The 22641-nt window shown below is 39.2% G+C and overlaps 4 protein-coding genes across 9 annotated transcripts in view; all 4 read left to right on the top strand.

The window, feature by feature from the left end:
- On the top strand, positions 478–19277 carry LOC109829272 (lipid phosphate phosphatase 2-like). 5 transcript variants are annotated; one of them, XM_020396460.1, is made up of 10 exons: positions 478–674; positions 754–810; positions 12042–12114; positions 12654–12875; positions 12956–13043; positions 13132–13241; positions 13396–13489; positions 14046–14234; positions 14351–14410; positions 18884–19277. In XM_020396460.1, the coding sequence occupies exons 3-10, from the start codon at positions 12055–12057 to the stop codon at positions 19045–19047; spliced, it is 987 nt and encodes a 328-aa protein (XP_020252049.1). In that variant the 5' UTR covers positions 478–674; positions 754–810; positions 12042–12054; the 3' UTR covers positions 19048–19277. The 5 variants fall into 5 exon arrangements, with proteins under 5 accessions (XP_020252049.1, XP_020252052.1, XP_020252053.1 ...); XM_020396463.1 differs by lacking the exon at positions 12042–12114 and having other exon boundaries at positions 481–674; XM_020396464.1 differs by lacking the exons at positions 478–674; positions 754–810 and having other exon boundaries at positions 12086–12110.
- LOC109840883 lies at positions 5995–6504 on the top strand. Its single transcript, XM_020409695.1, has one exon. It carries the CDS (start codon positions 5995–5997, stop codon positions 6502–6504), a length of 510 nt encoding a protein of 169 aa, XP_020265284.1.
- LOC109829274 lies at positions 6180–8022 on the top strand. Its single transcript, XM_020396465.1, has 2 exons — positions 6180–7009; positions 7336–8022. The coding sequence occupies exons 1-2, from the start codon at positions 6562–6564 to the stop codon at positions 7377–7379; spliced, it is 492 nt and encodes a 163-aa protein (XP_020252054.1). The 5' UTR covers positions 6180–6561; the 3' UTR covers positions 7380–8022.
- LOC109829271 (lipid phosphate phosphatase 2-like) overlaps positions 21636–22641 on the top strand; it is a 5711-nt gene continuing 4705 nt past the window's right edge. For both annotated transcript variants that reach the window (XM_020396459.1, XM_020396458.1), the window contains exon 1: positions 21636–21820. The gene's annotated coding sequence lies outside the window, so the exon portion shown is untranslated. The remainder of the gene's footprint in view (positions 21821–22641) is intronic.

Here is a 22641-nt window from a genome sequence, read left to right as displayed (position 1 = left end):
TAATTATCTTTTTTTTACTTATAAAGAGCATAGTTTTAAATAATTATGCTAAAACCAACAGATTTGATTATTTTGTCTTCGTATATTTTTAAATTTGGATTGAACCGCTGAATTTTTATTGGCTCGAACCGTGCATTCGGTTCATACCAAATAGTTTTTAAATTTGGATTGAACCGCTGAATTTTTATTGGCTCGAACCGTGCATTCGGTTCATACCAAATAGTGCTCCCTAATTTCGATTCCATTTTCTAGAACTTATAGGTGAGGAATAAACTTAGACTAGAAAACAATTATTATTATTATTATATGTCGAAGGATAATAATTTTAAAATATCTATGATTTGAATGGAGAGAAAATAAAGAAATTAAGAAAAAGAACTGGCATGGCGTCAAACAAGGTCCAACCGTCCAAGGCTAGTTATCCTTGGTTAAACCACCGCTTGAGTTTGGGGCCTACACTACAAACAATGATGTGGAGAAATGGGAATTTCAATCCCAATTAAAAATCGTTATTTCCCTATATAACTGCGATTATTATTATTATTATTATTATTATTATTTTGAAGAAATCAATTTGTTTTTTTAACTTCTTTCCTCAGCGGTTTACAAGGGTTTCTTATTGCTTTGCATTTTTTCCCCTCGTCTATTGATACTCATTTACTGCGAAATTTCAAGTAAGTGGCTGCTTTCTTCTCTTCCATTTTACCTTTTAAAAAAAAAACTCTGAAAACAAAGTTGTGGGTTTTGATGCAGGAGGAAGAAGAAGCTGGTTGGATGCTTTCTGCCTGGTTGCTGAATCCTCTTTAAAGGGTAATCTCGCATCTTCTTCTTCTTCTTGTTCATTTCGATTTTTTCGGGGGAAGAATTAATGGGTCCGTTGTTTTTCATTTGGGTGTACTGGATTCTTGTTAGATTTCTTTGAGTCCTGCAATTATAATTTTGGGAAAACCCATAAAATTTATGGTTTTATTTTAGAAAGAAACACTTAATTTCAAAATGGGGTTGTTGTAGAAACAGCGAAAACATTGGAGAATATCAGGAAATTTGATGTAGAAAGGCATTTGGGTGCTTGCCGGTCGACCGCAAGCTTTGGCGCGGTCGACCGCAAACGTGCACGACTACATGTTGTTTTTTTGGTTTTTTGGTCAGTCGACCGAGGCGTCAAGTGCGGTCGACCGTGGACCCTTTAATTTATTTTTTTGATTTCTGACGTTCTGTCCGGTCGATCATGACGCTTTCGACGTTCGACCGCTAGTCGAGTTTGTGCCTGAATGCGGTTTCCTGTTCTGTTTGGGATTGTTGTTTGGTATAAATTCAAACACACGTTTTAGGGTTTCTTTGTGATTGTTTTTGGGATTATTAGAGCACAGAAAAAAGAGATCTTCCTGAGCTATTAGTTAGGATTATTGTTTGATAGATTGAGAGTTTTGTTGGTGAGATTAGTTGGTTTGTTTTAAGTGATTTGTAATCTCAGTTTGTACTCTATTTCTCTATTAGTGAAAATCCATCCCCTACTTGCTCCGTGGACATAGGCAATTTGTTGAATCACGTAAAAATTGATTGTTTGTGTTTGTGACGTTATTTTGCATTGTTTGGCTTTCTCTCTCGACGTTTGTGTTTGGTTCCTCGAAGCACAACGATTGGTGGCTTTCGCGCACAACAAGTGGTATCAGAGCTAGGGGTGTTATCGGAGCGGATACGGTTCGGATATGACACTTACCATATCCATATCCGCTTCTTATAAACGGATACGGATACGGATACGGATCATTCTCGGTAAGAAAAAATACTAACCATATCCGCACTTATCGGAAACGGATACAGATCGGATATTTGAGAATCGGATCGGATATGATCACGGATATAAACGAATATTCACGTATAATTAGAATTACAACCAAATAGGTAAATGTATGTGGTTGTAGGCTTCTCTTTAATTCACATATAATTAGAATTACTAAAATTGAGCACAAATCTATTAGACATAATCTTCATCCAAAACCTTCAGTAGCACAACCAATGACACAAACATTTCACAAGACGACCATAACACAACATTTCACAAGAGGACTAAAGTTCATACAACCATGACACAATAAGTTTATACAACCAACTAAAACAATAGTTCAGACAACCATGACAAACATTTCACAAAAAGAGAACTGAGTCAACTGACACTACTCTTGAATCAACAGCAAGCAACATTTGAACAACTTCTCTGCTACGTCCTTGTAGACCCGTCCGTGCTGAGCCATCTGACACTACAAAATGTCTGATTCCCCAGATACTTACCTGCACAGGGTAATTTATTAGTTTAACCAAATGTTTGATATAGTGCCTTATTTCACATGCTTGATTTTTGTTCCATGACTTCAGAATACATATACAAACACTAGAATGAACAATCACCATTTCACAAGCTCAACCCCCCATTACAGCAAGTACAAGCAACTAAAAAGGTTCTCCAATAAACACAAAGCCAAAAACTCTATTATTACCAAAATTCTCAACTCCTCATACAAAATGAACTGAGCAAACATACCCAGATGCTAAATTCCACCCAGCAAGCAAATCCAACATGACACGCTCAAAGAACTAAAAGATTCACACATGCCCACATGCCAAATTCACCAAAGGTAGCAAATTAAACCTTGGGAAAATAAATAGTCCAACTATTTTCACACGCACAGATGCTAAATGCAATTAAAAACCCCAAAACCAAGAAATGAAATCGTAAAAAGCTTACATTGTTTCCTTTCCAAACTTCATAGACTCGCTTAGCCATTGAAAAATCGAACCAGCAATCGACCTACGCTGGAAGAAAATCGAATATTTGGAACTCACGCATCCTACATCGCCCTCTCGATTGCAATAGGGTTTTGATTGAGCTCTTAACTTGGAAACAGCCAAGCAAAAGAAAAATTTTAGGGGTTTTCTTTTTCTTTTGGGCTTTTCATTTTAAAAATCCAAAGTTTCACGTTGATTTATTTCTTTTGGGCTGAGGGAGGATATTTTCGGCTGTGAGATCGCTGGCGAACGTCTGTGAGATCACTGGTGAATCGCTGGCGAACGGCTTGAGACTGGAGAGAGAGAGAGGCGGCCTAGGGCTGGAGAGTGGAGGCTGCATGATGGCTGAGGGAGTGAGGGTGAGGGCCTAGGGTTTTTTCTTTTTATGTTTTGGTTTTGGGTTAGCGGGTTTGTAACTATAAATTTGGGACCTGATTACCCGAATCACTATTACATTACGGATATCCGTATCCGCAACCCTCATATCCGTTACCGAATCCGTATCCGAAAAAAAATCCGAAACCATATCCGTATCCGTATCCGTATCCGCCCGGTTTCAAAATTAGCCTACCATATCCGTATCCGTTCGGATACGGATGCAGATCGGTTCGGATATATCCGAACCGTTTGGCACCCCTAATCAGAGCACATTTGTCACATCTAGGAAACCACAATCAGGATATTGTCACATCAAGTGGTATCAGAGCACATTTGTCACATCTAGGAAACCACAATCAGGATATTATCACATCAAGTGGTATGAGAGCACATTTGCCACATTTGTCACAACAAGTGGTATCAGCATATTGTCACATCCAGGATGTGAGATTTGATCCGAGTATATATTTAAAATTCAGATGCGTGTTTGATTATCAGGTATTGCCTTCTGATTTTATTCTGAGTAGGTATGTTATATTTGACTCTCGACAGGTGTAGAGTGTTGTTCAGATCGTTGGGATATCACAGCAGGTGGAGAGTGATACTACTCCACGTTGGGTGGGGATTACTCCACATATTTCAGATCATACTGCATCGTTTGAGATTCCAGCTGAGGTGATAGATTTGGGATCATGTTGATGTGGATGCAGATGATGAGTTGGTTGATTCGAGTGTAGTTGGTGGAAAATCCATATAGCCGTTGGTTCACCTCAGGTGGAGGCGTTTGGTTTGTTTCACTTTAGGGTCATTGGGAGAGCTGTTAGTCGCAAATTTTTTGATGAAGAGTTGAGAACTCTTCTATTGGATTGAGGACCTTTGGAGGTCATTTGGGTGAACTACGTGAATGCTTGGTTCATTAGGCAAAAGGATACGTAAACAGTCATTTATGATGCAGCCGGTTTGGTGAGTTGATACCGATATTTAGAGTTTGTTCGTATTCTCGTTTGGGTTCTTAACTTGTTGTGGATTGAGTCTGTTATCATAAATTTGTTTCACTTCGTACTGGACGCAACAAGTGTGACATTTGATTTGGTTGGTGTTGGCTCAGTTTTGAAAAAATTTCGCCTAGATGGAGAATTATAGAAATGGTGAAAACATTAAAGAAGATCAAGAAATTTGATGCAGATAGGCATTTGGGTGCTTGCCGGTCGACCGTGAGTTTTGGCGCGGTCGACCGCAAACGTGCAGGACTACATAGTATTTTTTCGGTTTTCTAGCCGGTCGATCGTGGCGTCAAGTGCGGTCGACCACGGACCCTGTAATGTATTTTTTTATTTCTGTAGTTCTGTCCGGTCGACCACGACGATTTCGGTGGTCGACCGTCAGTTGGGTTTGGGAATGATTGTGGTTTCCTGTTCTGTTTGAGATTGTTGTTTGATATAAATTCAAACACACGTTTTAGGGTTTCTTTGGGATTGTTTTTGGGGTTATTAGAGCACATAAAAGAGAGATCTTCCTGAGCTATTGGTTAGGGTTATTGTTTGAGAGATTGAGAGCTTTCTTGGTGAGATTAGTTGGTTTGTTTTGAGTGATTTCTAATCTTAGTTTGTACTTTGCTTCTCTATTAGTGAAAATTCATCCTCTACTTGCCCCGTGAACGTAGGCAACTTGTCGAACCACGTAAAAATTGGTTGTTTGTGTTTGTCCGTTATTTTGCATTGTTTGGCTTTCTCTCTCGGCGTTTGTGTTTGGTTCCTCAAGCACAACGATTGGTGGCTTCCGCACACAACAGTTGTCTTGCCGTATGATTTGTTTTGTTTTTTATTGAAGTTTGTGCTAATAAAACTTTGGTTGAATGTTAAAATGTACTTGACACAAAAGGTTGCAGCTGTTAATGTGGCAATTTGGGGTTCTTTAGTTCTATTCTTGGTTCAAGGCTTCAAGTTTCATGCCACACATGTCATAGTTGTTGACATATTAGTATTAGTTAGGGACTTATTTGTAAGTTGTGTAGGGGCCTATATAAAGCCCAAGAGATCTCATAATGAATTAAGGGTTTTCAATTCAACTTGGTATCAGAGCTAACCCTAGCCGCCAAAGCCCGCGCCGCCATCCCCCGCCCCACCCTGCAGATTGTTACCGACCACCTGCAGAGCAGCCCCGCCTTCCGCCTCCTGCAGAGCAGGCCCCCCTCTTCCGCCCTGCCTGCAGAGCAGCCCCCACCCCTCCGACTCTGGCAGAGCAGGCCGCCCCTCCCCGCGCTTGTTCCGGATCACGCTGCAGCGACCCAGCACAACCAGCTCCTCCGACCCAGCCTGCAGATCCACCCACGCCTGCGGCATTCCGCCCACATACTAGATCCCTTCCCTTCCTGCTCTTGTAGTTCCAGCCCCCTCTTCCCCTTGCCCTGTTCCGACCCCCTGTCCACAATCAGCCCACCTCTGTTCCCGCCGACCAGCCCCTCCGATCAGCCCCTCCGACCTCCTTAAACCTCGACGAACCAACCCGAACAGCCGCCCCTTGCTGCGCTATGCCGGACCTCGAGTTTGGCATGGGTTCCCTCGACTCAGTCCTCGAACTGATGACAGGAAGAGTATATATCTCACAGCGATGAGATATATCACTGTTTTTTGATTCTAGTTTCCTCTGAGAAACGAGAATTTGTTGGAGATCTTACTCTTGTTGTGCAGCAGAAGTGCTGTCGAAATTTTCACTACGCACAACAAGGGTTTGAAGAAAAGGTGAACATGTGTTGGATCTGAAGCTTGATCGATGGAGGAGATCATCAAGAAGTTGAACCCTGCGGAGGTGTCAACTTTGATGAAGTTGATGAAGTTGTCGGCTGATGAAAGCGCGACAAGACCATCGAAGAAGTTGGAGCTTCCGACCATCGATCTAAAGCTTGATGGACCGAGTACTTTCCTGAGTTGGTCACGACAGGTCAGATACACCCTTGCAGGGAGGAACCTGGAGGGTTACTTGACCGGAACTCATATGTTGGTGTATATCTGGCTTCTCAACTCGTTGGTCCCGACGATCGCCGCCACGGTGGATGGCATTGAGAAGGTGAAGGACGTCTGGGAGAAGTTGAGGAGAACATATGATGGGGTGAGGAATAACCTGAGGGTGTTCCAGATTAAAGGAGAGATCGACGCCACAGTCCAGGAAGAGAGGACTGTACAGGAATATGCTACAGAGCTGGAGCGCCTGTGGCTGGACTATGATCATTTTCCCCCCCGGGCTAGCTGCAAGGACCCGGCATGTAAAGAGCAGGAGGCCTTTCTACAGGAGAGGACTATGGTGTTTCTCAAGGGATTAACATCAGAGTTCGCTCAGTGAATTGCATTACTGCTAGCTCAGCCGAAAATTCCCACGCTTGAGGAGGCTGTCTCTGCTATGATCCAGGAGGAGACTCGCTTTCGGCTGCAGGCGGGGACAGGTGGACTTCCGGTGGTGAAGTCAGCATTGGCAGCCTCTAGCAATACTGGATCTAGGGGAGAGACTCGACAGTGCTACAACTGCGGTGCGGTGGGTCATCTAAGGCATGCTTGCACCAAACCACCCAAGGAAGGAGATTCGGGTGGACGTGGACAGTTCGGAGGTCGTGGTCGTGGCCGTGGGGGTCGACGAGGTGGAAGAGTAGCAGGGAATCAGGCGAATCTGACGGTAGCAGAAGAAGAAGAAGCTGAGGTGATCTTTACTGAGGAGGATCGTGCTCTCCTGGCAATACTCAGGAGAAAGCAGCAAGTAGCAGGGGATGGAGACTTGAGGAGTGGGACTGAGGAGGCATCCACTTCGTTCTTCGCCAGAGGCAATACTGCTACCTATGCTCATCCGACCAAAGGTACTGATGACATACATGCTCTTGCTTCTATGTCTCCCAACAGATCATCAGAATGGATAGTCGACTCCGGTGCGTCTCGGCATGTGACAGGTAATGCTAGTGAGTTCTCATCATATACTCACTTAGCATCACCTGATAGTATTCAAACAGCTGATGGTACATTTCAGCCGGTAGTTGGTAAGGGTACAGTCGATTGTACTGGTTCTGTAACTTTGTCCAATGTTTTGCATGCTCCTTCATTTCCAGTCAATTTTTTGTCCATTAGTTCTATCATCCTCCAACTAAAATGCGTTATTTCTTTTGATATTCCCAATGTGATTTTTCAGGAGAAGGGGACAGGACGGAGACTTGGGACTGGCACATGACGTAGTGGACTGTGGTATCTGGATCGTGAAGGGCTGGATTCAGCATTGGTGTCAATAGTAGAGGAAACAGGAGTAGGATCTAATATGAGTACCGAGAATGAGTTAATGCTTCATCACCAGCGTTTGGGACACTCATCATTTGGTGTTTTAAGTAGATTGTATCCTTCTTTATTTAAAAAAGCAAATAAACAGAAACTTGTGTGTGATGCATGTGAGTTTGGAAAGCTTACTAGAAGCTCTTATGTTAGTTCAGGTCATAGAAGTTCGCGTGTATTTGACTTGATACATTCAGATGTTTGGGGGCCTTGTTCCACAAGTTCTATGAATGAATACAAGTATTTTGTTACATTTATTGATTGTTTCTCTCGTGTGACTTGGTTATACTTGATGAAGAATAAGAGTGAAGTGTTTGGGTGCTTTCAAAACTTTCATAGGAATGTTCAGACTCAATACGGAGCAGTGGTGAAGATATTGAGGTCGGATAATGGGACAGAGTATACCAACAGAGCGTTTGAAGAATATTTGTCAGCTCAGGGAATACATCACCAGACGACCTGTCCATACACACCAGCTCAGAATGGGGTAGCGGAAAGGAAGAACAGACATCTTTTAGAGGTTGCTAGAAGCATGATGATCTCTATGAATGTCCCAGAAACATTGTGGGGGCAAGCAGTGTTGACTGCAGCAGCGCTGATCAACAGAATGCCCTCGAGAGTGCTGGATTGGAAGTCTCCGTGTGAGACATTAAAGGAAGATAATGGTGGGATTCTTCCACTCAAAGTGTTTGGATGTGTGTGCTTTGTGAAGAACAACAGGCCATCTGTCGGGAAACTTGCCCCTAGAGCTGTGAAGTGCATCTTTGTGGGATATTCTGCTACTCAGAAGGGATATGTTTGTTGGAGCCCGGTGGAGAAAATGTTGTTTGTGAGCATGGACGTGCACTTCCGAAAACTCGAGCCATATTACACCCGAAAGGTAACTTCATCCGTTGGTAACTCGCCTAATACTGGAAGTATGAGGCGAGAGGAGGAGAATGGTGAGAGATTGGTAAATATGGAGAAATCAATGTCTGAGAATGGTGAGAGATCAGAAAAATCAATTTCTGTAACGATTCCTTGGGAAGGAGACTTGGTTGAGGAGGAGCAAGAGAATGAAGAAGAAGAGGAGAATGAGACAAGAGGTGTTAGACCAACGGCTCAGGGGGAACTACTTACCTATAGTAGGAAAGGGAAACAAATTACGGAAACAGTACCTACAGTGCCACTGGTGTCAAGTCCCTTGCCAACGCCTGTCCCGACTCCTGAGACACCTACACCACCACCAGATTCCTCTCAAGGTGATTCCATTCCTCTTCCTACTCATCCCACACCAATAACTGTACGGAGGACTACTCGCAGTAATGCGGGAAATCCTCCCGATAGATATGGTTGGGATCTTGCTCAGTTTGTATCATATTCTAACATCCACCCTGCACATGGAGCATTCATTGCATCACTGGACTCTGTTACTATACCTAACAATTGGCAGATTGCAAAGGACCAGAAATGGAAAGCTGCTATGCACGAAGAGCTAAGGGCCCTTAAGAAGAACCGTACTTGGGAGTTAGTAAAACTACCAAAAAGGAAGAGAGCAGTTGGATGCAAGTGGGTCTTCACTGTGAAGCAGAATCCAGATGGACAGGTTGAGCGCTACAAAGCTCGTCTGGTGGCAAAAAGATATAGTCAGACATATGGCATCGACTACGATGAGACTTTTGCACCGGTGGCAAAGATGAGCACTGTTCGGACCTTAATCTCTCTGGCAGTAAATGGTGGATGGAAGCTACACTAACTAGATGTGAAAAACACATTTCTTCATGGAGATCTAGTGAATGAGGTATACATGGAGATACCACCAGGATTCGGTACAGATCAGACAGTGGGAAAGGTCTACAGATTGAAGAAGTCTCTCTATGGGCTAAAGCAGTCTCCTCGTGCTTGGTTTGATAGATTCAGGAGAGCTATGATTGGTATGGGGTACCAGCAGATCAGCGTCGATCATACCGTGTTCTTTCGAAGAAGTGGATGTCACATCACCTTGCTTGCAGTATATGTGGATGATATGATTATTACAGGGGATGATGAGAAGGAGATTGCCCAACTCAAAGTGAGACTGAGTAAGGACTTCGAGGTGAAAGATCTTGGCTTGCTTCGATACTTTCTTGGAATAGAGATAGCTTGAGGAGCGGAGGGGATCGTCCTATCCCAGAGAAAGTATGCACTGGATCTTCTCAAAGAAACAGGAATGTTAGGATGCAAACCTGCAACTACACCGATCGACCAGAAGTTTAAGCTGGGTGCTGAAGCTGGAGAACCAGTTGATCGTGACAGATACCAAAGGCTGGTGGGCAGGTTGATCTATCTGTGTCACACACGCCTCGATATCTCTTTTGCAATGAGCGTGGTGAGTCGCTACATGCATGATCCAAGGAAGGGTCATATGGACGCAGTGTACCAGATTCTAAGGTATTTGAAGAATGCCCCCGGAAAAGGGCTAATCTTCAGGAAGAATGAACACATGAGCATTAAGGGCTATTGTGACTCTGATTGGGCTAGCTGTGCTGATGACAGGAGGTCCACCTCAGGATACTGCATCTTTATAGGAGGCAACTTAGTCTCGTGGAAGAGCAAGAAGCAGTCGGTGGTGGCGAGATCGACAGCTGAGGCAGAGTATAGAGCTATGGCCTTAGGAGTTGCTGAGTTGCTATGGTTGAAGAGTATGCTGGTGGAGCTGAAGCTGGATCAAGGAGCTAAGATGAAGTTGTGGTGTGACAACAAGTCAGCCATCAGTATCGCCAACAACCCAGTGCAACATGATAGAACCAAACACATCGAGATCGATAGGTTCTTCATCAAAGAGAAGTTGGATAGTGGACTATTGGAGCTAAGTCATGTTTCGACTAAGGACCAGGCAGCGGATTGTCTGACTAAAGGACTTAGCTCAGTAGATATGATTAGAGGATATGACAAGATGGGCTTAGTAGATATCTTTCGCCCATATTGAGGAGTGTTGACATATTAGTATTAGTTAGGGACTTATTTGTAAGTTGTGTAGGGGCCTATATAAAGCCCAAGAGATCTCATAATGAATTAAGGGTTTTCAATTCAACTATAGTGAAACCAAATCCCTTTACATTGAAATCCAGATTGAAGTTTCCACTTCTTCCACAAGACTTCACAATAGATAGCTGACTACTTCTTTCCATCTGAATCTTGAACTTTTACCCCTGGCTGGAGCGGACAATGTTTTCGTGAAAGAAGCCTTGAAGCAGAAATGCCATTGATCCTGTGCTCTTAAATAAACTTTTCGGTGCGGTATGAACTTACATAAGCAATCTGAAGTGCAATCTTTCTGTTTGTAGAATGCACATTAGGCTTTGCTCATGTGAGTGAGAAACATTGTCTACTCATGTGAGTGAGAAACATCGTGTAGGCTATTGTTTCAGCCAAAAGTGTTCATGGCATTAAATTTTTTGGGGGTGCTTAAAGGTGACACTTTATTTGCTTAGTTTTCCATTTAATAACTTCCCCAAACAAAAATTCTGATATAAATGGACTAATTTCCAGTGTTTCATCTTTGTCAGCCGCTTGGCTTTGTCCTTCCACCTTGGTCACATGATTGTTGAGCTGTCCTGCGGGCTCTACTAGCTTATTAGCTTTGAGTAAATCTCTGCTTTGCAGCTCAAACAAGCTGTCCTGATCTTGAGATTACCCCCGGTTGGAACTTGAGTATTTTGGCATTATCCTCATTGCATTACGGTTAGGTTTCCTGAACAACTTCATAAAGAGTCAAGGCAGAACTGTTCATATTTTTCCCTCTCCTTTTCCGTTTGGGGTTTTATGGAGAAGAATAAATGGCTCAGTTATTGCTCCTTTGGGTATATTAGATTCTTGTTCTTGGTAATGATTGAAGAGTGAGCAACCCCTTTAAACATCTTTGGATCAAGTGGTAACTTTGGAGAAAATCAAGATGGAAACCTTATCTCTTACCTGACAAAGAAAAAGACCTGATTCAGACCAAAATCCTAAATGTATCTCAAAAGAGATTCTAACCCAATTTTGTTTTAATTTAAATCATTCCTGTACCTACAGATAGATATTGAAATTATCTAAAAATTTTCAAATTACAGTGGTCAATTGTTTAAACAATCTGGATAACTAACTCTATCTGTCAATCACATTAATGACTTCCACATACACTCGCTCATGAGTCTATATTTAGAATCCAATTGGATGGTGAACATCTGGAATGATCCTTCAAATGTATTGTGAAGCTTTAAGTAAAGCTATGCAGGACAATCATTCTGTTAAATGAGATAGCAATTGATCTGGCAAGAAATGAAAGACAGTTAATTTGGATTCACAAGCTTGATGAGAGGCAAATGGTCTGAATATAAGAGATTGCACCGTAGTTGTTGCTGACTTGACTAAAGTGGCCTTCTAGTGGAATCTGATATCTTATATTCAGATAAACCTCTCATCATTGATCCCCCAATAAACTTTCGCTTAACTCTTGCAAAACTTGAATACTATTTGGGAATGGAGCTCAATTATCATGCCTAACATTTAGTTATTTCCTTCCACTAACCAGTGTATCCATCTATTTGTTTCTCCAACCAAATTCTGCAGATTCCGTGATGTGATGCAGCCTCAGAGAAATTTCTTAAGAGGAGCTTTGACTCTGATTTATCTAGGAGGGCAGGTTGAAATCAATAGCGAAAAAACTTTGCTTGAATTTATGTTCTACTCATTCTTCCTATGCTTACATAAACTTCAGAGTGTCACCATCATATCAATGAAGCTTGTCAGATATGAATTATAATGCTGCTTTTTTCCTGCACAAGGTATTTAATTTCCATTTCCAATCCTATCCATGGAGGTTGCAGATTATCATGAGATAAGTTTTAATGGTACGCTTTGAACATCTGGCTTAACTGAACAAGGATGACAATATTGGGGAACATTCACAAGAAGGGCATTCTATTGCATAGTTATTCTTTCTAAATTTAGCTAATTCATGTTTTCATACTAGTTTAAACAATGAGAAAATAGATTGATGCTTACTGTATTTATGAAATATATGATCAACATGGTCCAGAATAAGTCTAATTTTCTCATTTTAACTTGCCTTATTCAAATTTAATTTGGGAATCTTATTTGAGACTTAAGTACTTATTACTCTACGCAGACTTTGAAGAACTTGTTCTGGTTTAGTCTGATCCAGATTTTTCTGTGTATCAGGACAATATGAGGGAGATTCAGCTGGGCGCACACACAGTTCAGTCTCATGGTGTTAAAGTAGCAAAGTCTCACAAACATGATTGGGTTATTCTCATCTTCCTTGGAGTAATGGTGATAATCTTAAATCTAATCCATCCTTTTCACCGCTTTGTCAGTAAGGATATGATGACTGATCTGAGATATCCTCTCAAAAGTATTAGTGTCCCTGTGTGGGCTGTTCCGGTATGTTTTCAGCTGTTCTTTTGGTCATCATCAGTTAAGAATTGTGGTGTTTTCAGTGTTAATTTTTTTGATGCTATCAGATGATTACAGTATTATTGCCTATTGCCATATTTGTTGCCTTCTATTTTCGTAGGAGAGATGTTTACGATCTTCATCATGCTATACTAGGTATTCCTAGTGTCTTATCTTCTTTTCTTTTTATATGTTATTTTGTCACTGTTGTTGACATGTTGACATAAAAATGCCTGGAAACTAGGTATCTTGTTCTCTGTGCTTATAACTGGAGTCTTAACTGATGCAATCAAAGATGCAGTTGGACATCCTCGGCCTGACTTTTTCTGGCGATGTTTTCCTGAGGGGAAAGAGGTTTGTGCATCATGATCTCTCTCTCTCTCTCTCTCTCTCTCTCTCTCTCTCTCTCTCTCTCTTTCTTCTCTCAACACGTGTTACTGTAGGTCCATTCATCTTTCCTTTATTTTTAACATGACAATGAGGAATATTCTGCTGTATGTCTGTCCAGGTGTATGATAAAGTAACTGGAAATGTTATCTGTAATGGAGCTAAAAATGTCATAAGGGAAGGTTACAAGAGTTTTCCTAGTGGTCATACGTCATGTAAGCAATATAATATCTTCTGTATTTTGACTCATTATTCATAAGGAATGCAATGTGATTATTTATATTTGGTAACTTTTAATGTAGTGGGAGATGGGAATAACTCAATTAGCATGATTTTGGTGTTCTAAATGATTTAGAAGAAAATGACCCTCAAATATGGTGAGGGCTTCATGTTCAGCCTTCTATATCTTTAGAAGTCAATTTATTGGTGGAAATGATATATAAAGAGTAGCCCAGCAAATCATTTTTAGACAAATTAAATTGGAGGCATGTGTACCCTTCACTTTAATCCAGTTAGTGGTCTTATCATCAAATTGAAATTCCGTTAGCCATTTTGAGTTTTAACTACTGAGTCCTTAGTGTTTGCCCTTCACAAATTGGTTCTGAGAGTTCCTACCCGCGTTGACAAGGCAAGTTCACTGAAAATTATACTTAAAATATTAGGATCTATATGATACAGCCCTTCACTAATACCACTGTATTTCTCTTGTTCTATAATATTATATATGAAATAAAAGTTTAATAGAATATGATTTTTTTTTTCCTCATGCAGGGTCTTTCGCAGGCCTTGGCTTTCTTACATTGTATTTGTCTGGGAAAATCAGAGTGTTTGACCGTCGGGGCCATGTGGCAAAGCTTTGCATTGTTTTCCTCCCATTACTTATTGCATGTATGATTGGAATTTCACAAGTGGATGACTATTGGCATCATTGGCAGGATGTCTTTGCTGGTGGTCTTCTAGGTCTGTGTTGTTTGAAATTGATCGTCATCCTATAACGCACTTAAACTTCAAGAACATGACCAATTAAATTTCTAGTTCTCAGTGCAAATGTAATTTGTTAGGATATAATGTTGCAGGCAGCGTAATGGCTACATTCTGCTATCTACAGTTCTTCCCTGCCCCTTATCATGCTGAAGGTACCATGTCATACATTATTATTCCAAAACTTCCATAGTAATTATATGATAATTTCAGGGTATTATAAAACTTGGCAGCTTTTACTTATTTTTCTAAGTCTAAATAGCTGTGTCTCATATTACCAGTATGTACATGAACTGGCACAGACAGATGTTCCTTCTCTTCCACCCTGTCCAAAATCCAAACACACGACCACACGCATGCATGAACACATTTTTTATGTATGAGCTAGCACACATAAGTGCGCAATATGATGATCTTCTTCATGATTTTTCATGTGCCAAAGCATGCAGGTGTGATCTTATGCTAAGAACTAAGAAGTTCCATTTTTGGTATTTAGTGTTGTGCTGCATTTCTGTTTCTCCCATGTTAGCTAGAAAGGAAGGCACTTGATCGTCCTGCATATCTTGGTGATAATTGCCTTTGTTTCAACTTGCTTTTCCTTTTAATTAACAATAAACCTACGTGAGGTTGGCATCTGTTCAACCTTTTAAAATGATTGTTTGCTTTTTTTCTCCTGGACTGAACCGTTTAGAAAGAATGCTGTAGCTACAGTTACATATCTTTTCATTTCATATATGGTGCAATCTGTGTCACAGTTACCAAGAGGGATTTGTTAGGTTAGGGAGAGATAATACTAGCAGTACAGAAGTTCACCATCTAAGTGATCTTGGTGATGTTTATTACAGATATCTTAACCAGATAAGTGTGTAACTTACAGAGAATGACTAAGGTGGAACCTTAGTGAACTATCAATAGCAAGAGGGATAAAGATGTTGCTGTTTCTTTCTACCTTTATGATCAGGGAAACTTGACCTTGTGATTCTTGTTCGAAGTTGAAAACTTTACTTTGAAACTGGGTTTACAGTTCTGTCTCATGACTTGTCAACCAAGAAGAGAGTTGACACCTCATCCCAAACTTTATAGTATGCAAAAAATTGATCAATCATACTTGTATATAATTAATCATACTTATATTGTAATAATTATATTTAGATATTTATTTTTTCAAGTCTTATATTAGTTAGATAATATCCAAAAAATTCTAGTTGCGGGTACCGATGTCGTTTTGTAATAATTATACCAATCACTTCTAGTATCATGACTTGATCAAAATTCAAGAAGAAACTTTGATTTTCGTTCTAGTCGCGGGTACCGGCGTCCTTTTGGAAATTACACAAATTATTAAACAAAACAACTAAGGGTTCATAAAATTGAACTGTTGCACCATATAATATTATATTTCAATGCTTTTCAACTTATCATGAAACTTTGTTGAAGAATGATTCAAAGTTGACTTTGTCTTTAGTTGTTATTTTGTTAGTGGAGTAGTGGCTAATAAATCTGAAATTAGTTTAGATTTTTATGGTGATTAAGTTGTTTTGTAAGCCTATATAAAGGCACTTTTAGTTGATGAATAATATAGCAAAAATTATCTCCTCATCTACTCTCTAATTTCCAACATGGTATCAGAGCTCCAGTTTTTTTGGGTTTGTGAGGATTTAAAAAAAATAGAGTGATCAACCTTTTTTTAATGGCATCCAACAATTCTTCACTTCCATACCCCATCCTCAATGGAGACAATTATCAATCTTGGGCTATCAAGATGAAATCCCATTTGAAAGCTTTGAGTTTATGGGAAGTTGTTGAGAGTAACTATGAGCCAACCCCTCTTCCACAAAATCCAACCCTAAAACAAATCAAGAAGCACGACGAAGAAAAAGCAAAGAAGCCAAAAGCCCTCTCTTGTATTCATTCGGCCATGTCGGACGGAATCTTCACAAGTATAATGACTTGTGAATCACCTAAGGAGGCGTGGTAGGAAGAGTTCGAGGGCAACAATCAAACAAAATTGATACAAGTTCTTAATCTCAAAAGGGAATTTGAGATGCAAAAAATGAAGAAAGGTGAGACCATCAAAGTGTATGTCGGTAAGCTTATGGCTATTGTCAATCAAATTAGATTGCTTGGTGAAACTTTTTCAAATGAAAGAGTGGTTGATAAGATTTTAGTGACTGTTCCCGAAAGGTATGAGTCCAAAATTTCCTCACTTGAAGATTCTAAAGATCTATCCAAAATAACTCTAGTGGATTTAGTCAATACCCTCAGTGCCGTAGACCAAAGGAGAGCAATGAGGAATGAAGAAAATGGTGAAAAAAAATTGAAGAAGCCTTATTAGCCAAGACTTCATCTTCAAAAGGGAAAGGCAAAGACGTCCAATGCAACAATTGTAAGAAACTTGGTCATGAGGAGAAGGATTGTTGGCATAAAGGAAAACATCAATATCACAAATGCAAGAGATTTGGTCATATCCAAAAATATTGTTGATATAATGGTGAAGAACAAGCAAACATGGCACAAGCAGTTGAAGAAGAAATTTTATTCTAGGAATCATGAAGAACAAGCAAACATGGCACAAGCAGTTGAAGAAGAAATTTTATTCTAGGAATCATGGTGAGATGTGCGCCATGGAGAGATTGAAGTTGAAGAAGAAATTTTATTCTAGGAATCATGGTGAGATGTGCGCCATGGAGAGATTGAGACAAGTGCCTGTGGAGAGAAGTGCTCCTTTAAGAAATGTTAGTGATTATGTGCGTCAACAAGATTGAGATGAGAAGTGCATCACAAAGTGAAGAGAAGTGCTTTATAAGATTATGGAGAGAAGTGCTCTATGAAGATTCAAAAAGAATGACAAGAAACTTTGAATCAAGGGGGAGTGTTGAAGAATGATTCAAAGTTGACTTTGTCTTTAGTTGACAAGAAACTTTGAATCAAGGGGGAGTGTTGAAGAATGATTCAAAGTTGACTTTGTCTTTAGTTGTTATTTTGTTAGTGGAGTAGTCAAGGGGGAGTGTTGAAGAATGATTCAAAGTTGACTTTGTCTTTAGTTGTTATTTTGTTAGTGGAGTAACGGCTAATAAATCTAAAATTAGTTTAGATTTTTATGGTGATTAAGTTGTTTTGTAAACCCATATAAAGGCACTTTTAGTTGATGAATAATATAGCAAAAATTATCTCCTCATCTACTCTCTAATTTCCAACAAACTTTATGAAAAAATAAGCTGCTAATAAATTTTAAGGGTGTTTCATATATGTATTTATTTATGTATACATACATATTGATAACATGTATACATGCAAATAATGAGTATCATTGTCAGATGATGAGATTTCTCATACATGAGTAACGCGGTTGAACCTCGCCCAAGAGTGTGTGTGTGTGTGTGTGTGTTTGTTTTTTGTTTGTGGGGTGGGGGATATGATAACCCATTAATCTTTTTTTTTTATCTGAGGGGATTTTCCCATATACAATAATGTGGCTTAATCCTAACTAAGTAAATGAAAGGAGAGATAAATCCTTATACACTTAACCACACTATTGTATATGAGAGAATCCGCTCGTATGACATATGCTACTCATGAACCTCATGTATATATGGTAATAATGGGTATGACGTGACAGCTAATTTTACTGAATGAGTTACCAATAGATAGATCAGTGGTTTAACCCATAATCACAATGGAGCATGTGGACCTCATCACTCTTATCTCTTGGTGGCTCATGTTAATAAATATCTAGTATAGCAGGTGACGTGCATCTGGCTAGCTTTTCAGCTCACTTTGCGAGGTGAGGTCTACCACCTCATTTAGCAAAATGAGTTATACCAAGAGACAGGAGTAGACTAGTCAACATACTCTGGTATGACTCGCAAGATGGGTCTTACTACTAGTCTATCTCTTGGTAGCTCGTTTAGCAAATAAGCTTCTACTCCAGCCCATTTTCATACACACAACCCACATGCTCATGCATGCGCATGCCCACCTGCACATATTCAGATTTTAGTATCCAACTTTACACACAACCCACATGCTCATGCATGCGCATGCCCACCTGCACATATTCAGATTTTAGTATCCAACTTTCTTCCTTTCAAGTGTGTTAAGCTGTCACTTTGTTGACATATATGGTAGGTCAGGTGAGGTGAAATGTTCTTTGTCCTCACATAAGTACACACTTTTAGGTGAGAATTTCAGCTATGTGTTGTAGCATAATTTTCAATGATCAATTTTCTTTAAGAGTTGGGTGACGCGAGGTGCACAAACCCAATATACAAACCTGATTCTGTTGATTCCTCTGTCTTTGAAGTTATCATTTCTTTTTGAGTATGAACTTAACAGATTTTATTCTAATATCTTTTGGATGAAAATTTTCAAGCTCGTTACACATAGCACCTAATATGTTTGTATAGTTTGTGGTTCTTCTGAACTGTTTTCTAATCAAAGAACTGAAAGAATTTTCAGATAAATTGATTGCTCCATTTCAACACAAAATGTGATAACATATACATAGCTCATTAGGATTCATGAAACCACAATTGCTTCGAATTTCTGCGTTAAACCTTTTTAAGGAATTTGTTAGTGACTTCCTTTCTTGTTGTAGAATTTGTTAGTGACTTCGTTTCTTGTTGTAGGTTGGGGACCTTATGCTTATTTCAGGATGCTGGAGGAGACACGAGGGCTGGCAAACCCAACACTTCCTGTGAACCAGCAAGCTGAAGAAAGTGTCACTATCAGATTGCCTGAGACGCACCATGCACGCACCATACTCGATGAAATGGAATCCGGAAGTGTGTAAATTAAAATGTGACTCAAAGATAAATTTTGACCTGAAATTTTTTTAATGTACTGGTTCTAATTCATGACCCCATGTTCATGGTTTCATCACATTCCACCAGATATATTAGGGTGATGGACAATGGTTCAGGATGTACCTCAAACAACATCTTAGGATAGTTACTTTTTGAAATTTTGTACGAAAAGTTTGTGGGTTCGACTATGCTTACTGAATTTTGTCAGCAGGTGTAATTGTCTATGGGTACTATTACAACTGAGCAACTATTCTGAGCAAGGTTTTCAAAGGCTCCATATGAAGCGAGATTAAATGCTTCAATTCTTTGGTTATCATGAGTTCTTAGATTGCATTACGATAGAAGTGGACCCATAGAAACTGTGCGATGGAGTATTCATGTGAAATTGTGCATATCGATTTTTGAATAGATGCGAGCATTTCATGGTTAACAATTGGAAGAAACAGGTTTATTGTGTTTTTCTACAATTGGAACTATGGGTGCTAAACTGTATCCGTATTCGAGAAAATATCTGTAACCGTATCCGTTAGGATACGAATATGGTTACTCAAATTTATAACCGATAGGATATGGTTATGGATATGGTTTTGTAGTGAAATATCTATATCCGTATCCGAAATATCCGAATACATATTAGTCATACTCTTACGATAGTTTCGATTCTTAGATTATGGATTTGTGGTTAATTTTGATGATCAAGATGTCTAATCTTAACTTTTCAATTATAATGGACATATTAACAAACTCTTTTGTATCACATGAACTATGTTTTTCTCAATACTATCTAGTTTTCTCATATCTGTTTTGTATCTGCATGCATATCCGTTTATATATCCGCATGTATATCCATAACCGTATCCTATTTTAGCGGATATGGTTATAAATTTTCTTACCGATGTATATCCGTATCTGAGATGGGTAAGCGGATACGGATATGATAAGCATCATATACGAGCCGTATCTGGACCGAATGCACCCCTAATTGGAACGCATGCATGCATGAGTAAATTTATAGATTGGATTCAATTGATTACGAACACAACGTAAGGTGTCAAGGTTGATCAATAATAAACAGAAGTGGTTTGTGTTTAAACCAGAGGCTGAACCTTAAACATGTGAATTCCAGGTGTCACATTTTGGGATCCGGTTAAAATTTGATCATTATGCTAGATTCATCTACTGGGGCTGGTTACCAACAAATAGAATAATGTAAGTTTGCTAGGGCATTATTCCATATGTTTGGATAAAGAACAAACTTTTAGTTCCTTATGCTTTAGGTGACAAGTTAGAGAAAGTGATTCATATTGATGTAATCCTCAAGGATCTTTCATATTGCACAGAGATATTAGAGGTCTATCAAATTACGAAACTATTGTTTGGGTGTATTTTTTATTCAAAAAGGAACTCTCTTTTTTTTTCTTAAGAGCTTATAACTAGATGAATTCACATGCATGCATCTGATAACAACCATTCACTACACTAGTAGTAGACAGTATAGGTATATTTTAGAAATACGGTAATTAAGCTCGGGTCCTAGGATTTCATGCCTGAAAACAGGAGGAAGTGTTTAGTGATTTCATATATTTACATTAGTGATGCACCAAAGCTATGAAAACGTTAAACTAGACTTTAGTCGTGTATTGATCAAAGATTGACGTTATTTTGATGAGTCAAGCTATGAATACTCAATGCTTACTCCGAGAACAGCAGTAGCAAAAATAATTCAGTGAGCAGCAACACATCGCACCATGACACAAGCACTACGTGCGTGTCTAAATTGACAGGTGGGGCCCACCACACCTATAACTTGATCTCATACCCTCAGTGGGTGCTGCTAATTGCATCATGAAGAGACTCATTGATCCCCCTCGATCTTCCTTCTTTCTTATAAAGAGAGCATCAAAGTCCAATAATGGCTCAACCTTTTCCCCTGTCTTTTCCCGTCTCAATCCAACGTGATATCTCACCATCTACTAAATGCGCCAAATTTAGGACAAATTTTGAAACCAAACTAATTTTGAAACTTATTTATAAAAAACAATCAATTTGCATCTTATTTATCAAAACCGACTCAGTTTTAGCCATCTAGTTGAAACTGGGTTGGTTTTGACGAAAAATTATCCGAAACTTCACGGGTCTTGAAGTCCCGTGAAGTTTTTTACATAACAAAACTTCACGGGACTTCAAGTCCTGTGAAGTACTGTGAAGTTTTGTTATGTAAAAAACTTCACCGGACTGCAAGTCCCCCGTAAAGTTTGGTATTTTTTTAGCCAAAACCGATCCAGTTTCAGCTAGATGGCTAAAACTGGATCAATTTTGACAAATAAGTTAAAGAATAGGTTGTTTTTTATAAATAAGTTTCAAAATGAGTTTGTTTTCAAAATTTGTCACCAAATTTAATACCCACTGTATGTTTTGAGGATATCGAGCCACTGTACAAGACATGGTCACTATCCAATTCCAATATTAACTTCATCCACTCATTTCACATCTTTGTCTGGAAAAATAATAATAATATCCAGCCAATTTTGCTGACAGATTGTTCTCACAGCAAACAGCTCCTCCCCTGAATTTCCACAAAAGGCCTCTAAGTTCTTAGTATTAGAAGAGGGGGAATCAAAGAGCTTAGTAACTAATTGTCATTATAAGAACTAATACCTTCTTCAATCATAATAGAAAATATCACATTTCTCTGTCCTCTTCATTTGGGTCTGCAGGGTTATCTCTCTCTCTCTCTCTCTCCTCCCTTTAGGTTTGAAGGTCAGTATTCATAGACCACTCTATTTATTTATTCATTTATTTTTAGTACGGTTTTTTGTTGTTCATGTAGTAAATTGAATCTTTGAGCTTAATTAAGAGAAGCCCTATGCACTCCATGCTTCTGGACTCCTATACTAATTTCCTGAAAGTCCTTCTCTAAACAAAAAAGAAATAAAATAATAAATGAGTTAAAATGAGTGTCCTGAGAGACCCATTTTTCTTTTTTCCTTTTTTTTTTTTCCTATGGAGGGCTAAATCATGTTTATCATCTTTCTACTGCACCATAGTTAAATAAACTGATACGGTTCCTTCCAGATCTCTAGCTAGCTATTTATCGTGAAGCAAATACGCTTAAAATTGATTCTCATGGCCATGTCTGACGAGTACCAGACGCCGACACTGCGCGCAAAATGTGAAAGACACATTGAAGCTGCTCAATGTTAAAAAAAAAACAAAATACGGAAGTTATTCCGGTTAATTAAGAAAAAGTCCAAGATAATTATGTTGGACAAAACTTTAAGCTATATGTTGCTTTTAGATGCATATAAATTGTATACTTGAGTAGAAGCTAAACATCTTGGAATCATGTGGGAGACATCAGTAACTCATCTGCTATAGACATTGTGGTTGGTCTTTAAGATACTTCCATTTTTTTTTTTTTTTTGACTAATTGATCATAGGCCACTGACATAAAATCCTTGAGGATTTACATAGATATTGTCTAAATCTAAATAGATCACTATACATTTTGATTTGATTATACAATCGAAACAAATATCAGACATATCTTTTTTTTTCGTTTTTTTTTTTTTTTTTTTGGG

The sequence above is a fragment of the Asparagus officinalis genome, chromosome 1 (genome assembly GCF_001876935.1).
Source record: "Asparagus officinalis chromosome 1, Aspof.V1, whole genome shotgun sequence".
Lineage (NCBI taxonomy): Eukaryota > Viridiplantae > Streptophyta > Magnoliopsida > Asparagales > Asparagaceae > Asparagus > Asparagus officinalis.
Note: the sequence above shows the minus strand (reverse complement) of the source record. Positions and strands in the feature narration are given on the sequence as shown.

Excerpts from the sequence above, each read along its gene's own strand:
- LOC109840883 (XM_020409695.1), top strand. The coding sequence starts at position 5,995 with ATGAAGTTGTCGGCTGATGAAAGCGCGACAAGACCATCGAAGAAGTTG.
- LOC109829274 (XM_020396465.1), top strand. The coding sequence starts at position 6,562 with ATGATCCAGGAGGAGACTCGCTTTCGGCTGCAGGCGGGGACAGGTGGA. Across the intron at positions 7,010-7,335 it reads CTATGCTCATCCGACCAAAG|GAGAAGGGGACAGGACGGAG; the intron begins GTACTGATGACA and ends GTGATTTTTCAG.
- LOC109829272 (XM_020396460.1), top strand. The coding sequence starts at position 12,055 with ATGCAGCCTCAGAGAAATTTCTTAAGAGGAGCTTTGACTCTGATTTAT. Across the intron at positions 13,242-13,395 it reads GTTTTCCTGAGGGGAAAGAG|GTGTATGATAAAGTAACTGG; the intron begins GTTTGTGCATCA and ends ATGTCTGTCCAG. Across the intron at positions 13,490-14,045 it reads TCCTAGTGGTCATACGTCAT|GGTCTTTCGCAGGCCTTGGC; the intron begins GTAAGCAATATA and ends TTCCTCATGCAG.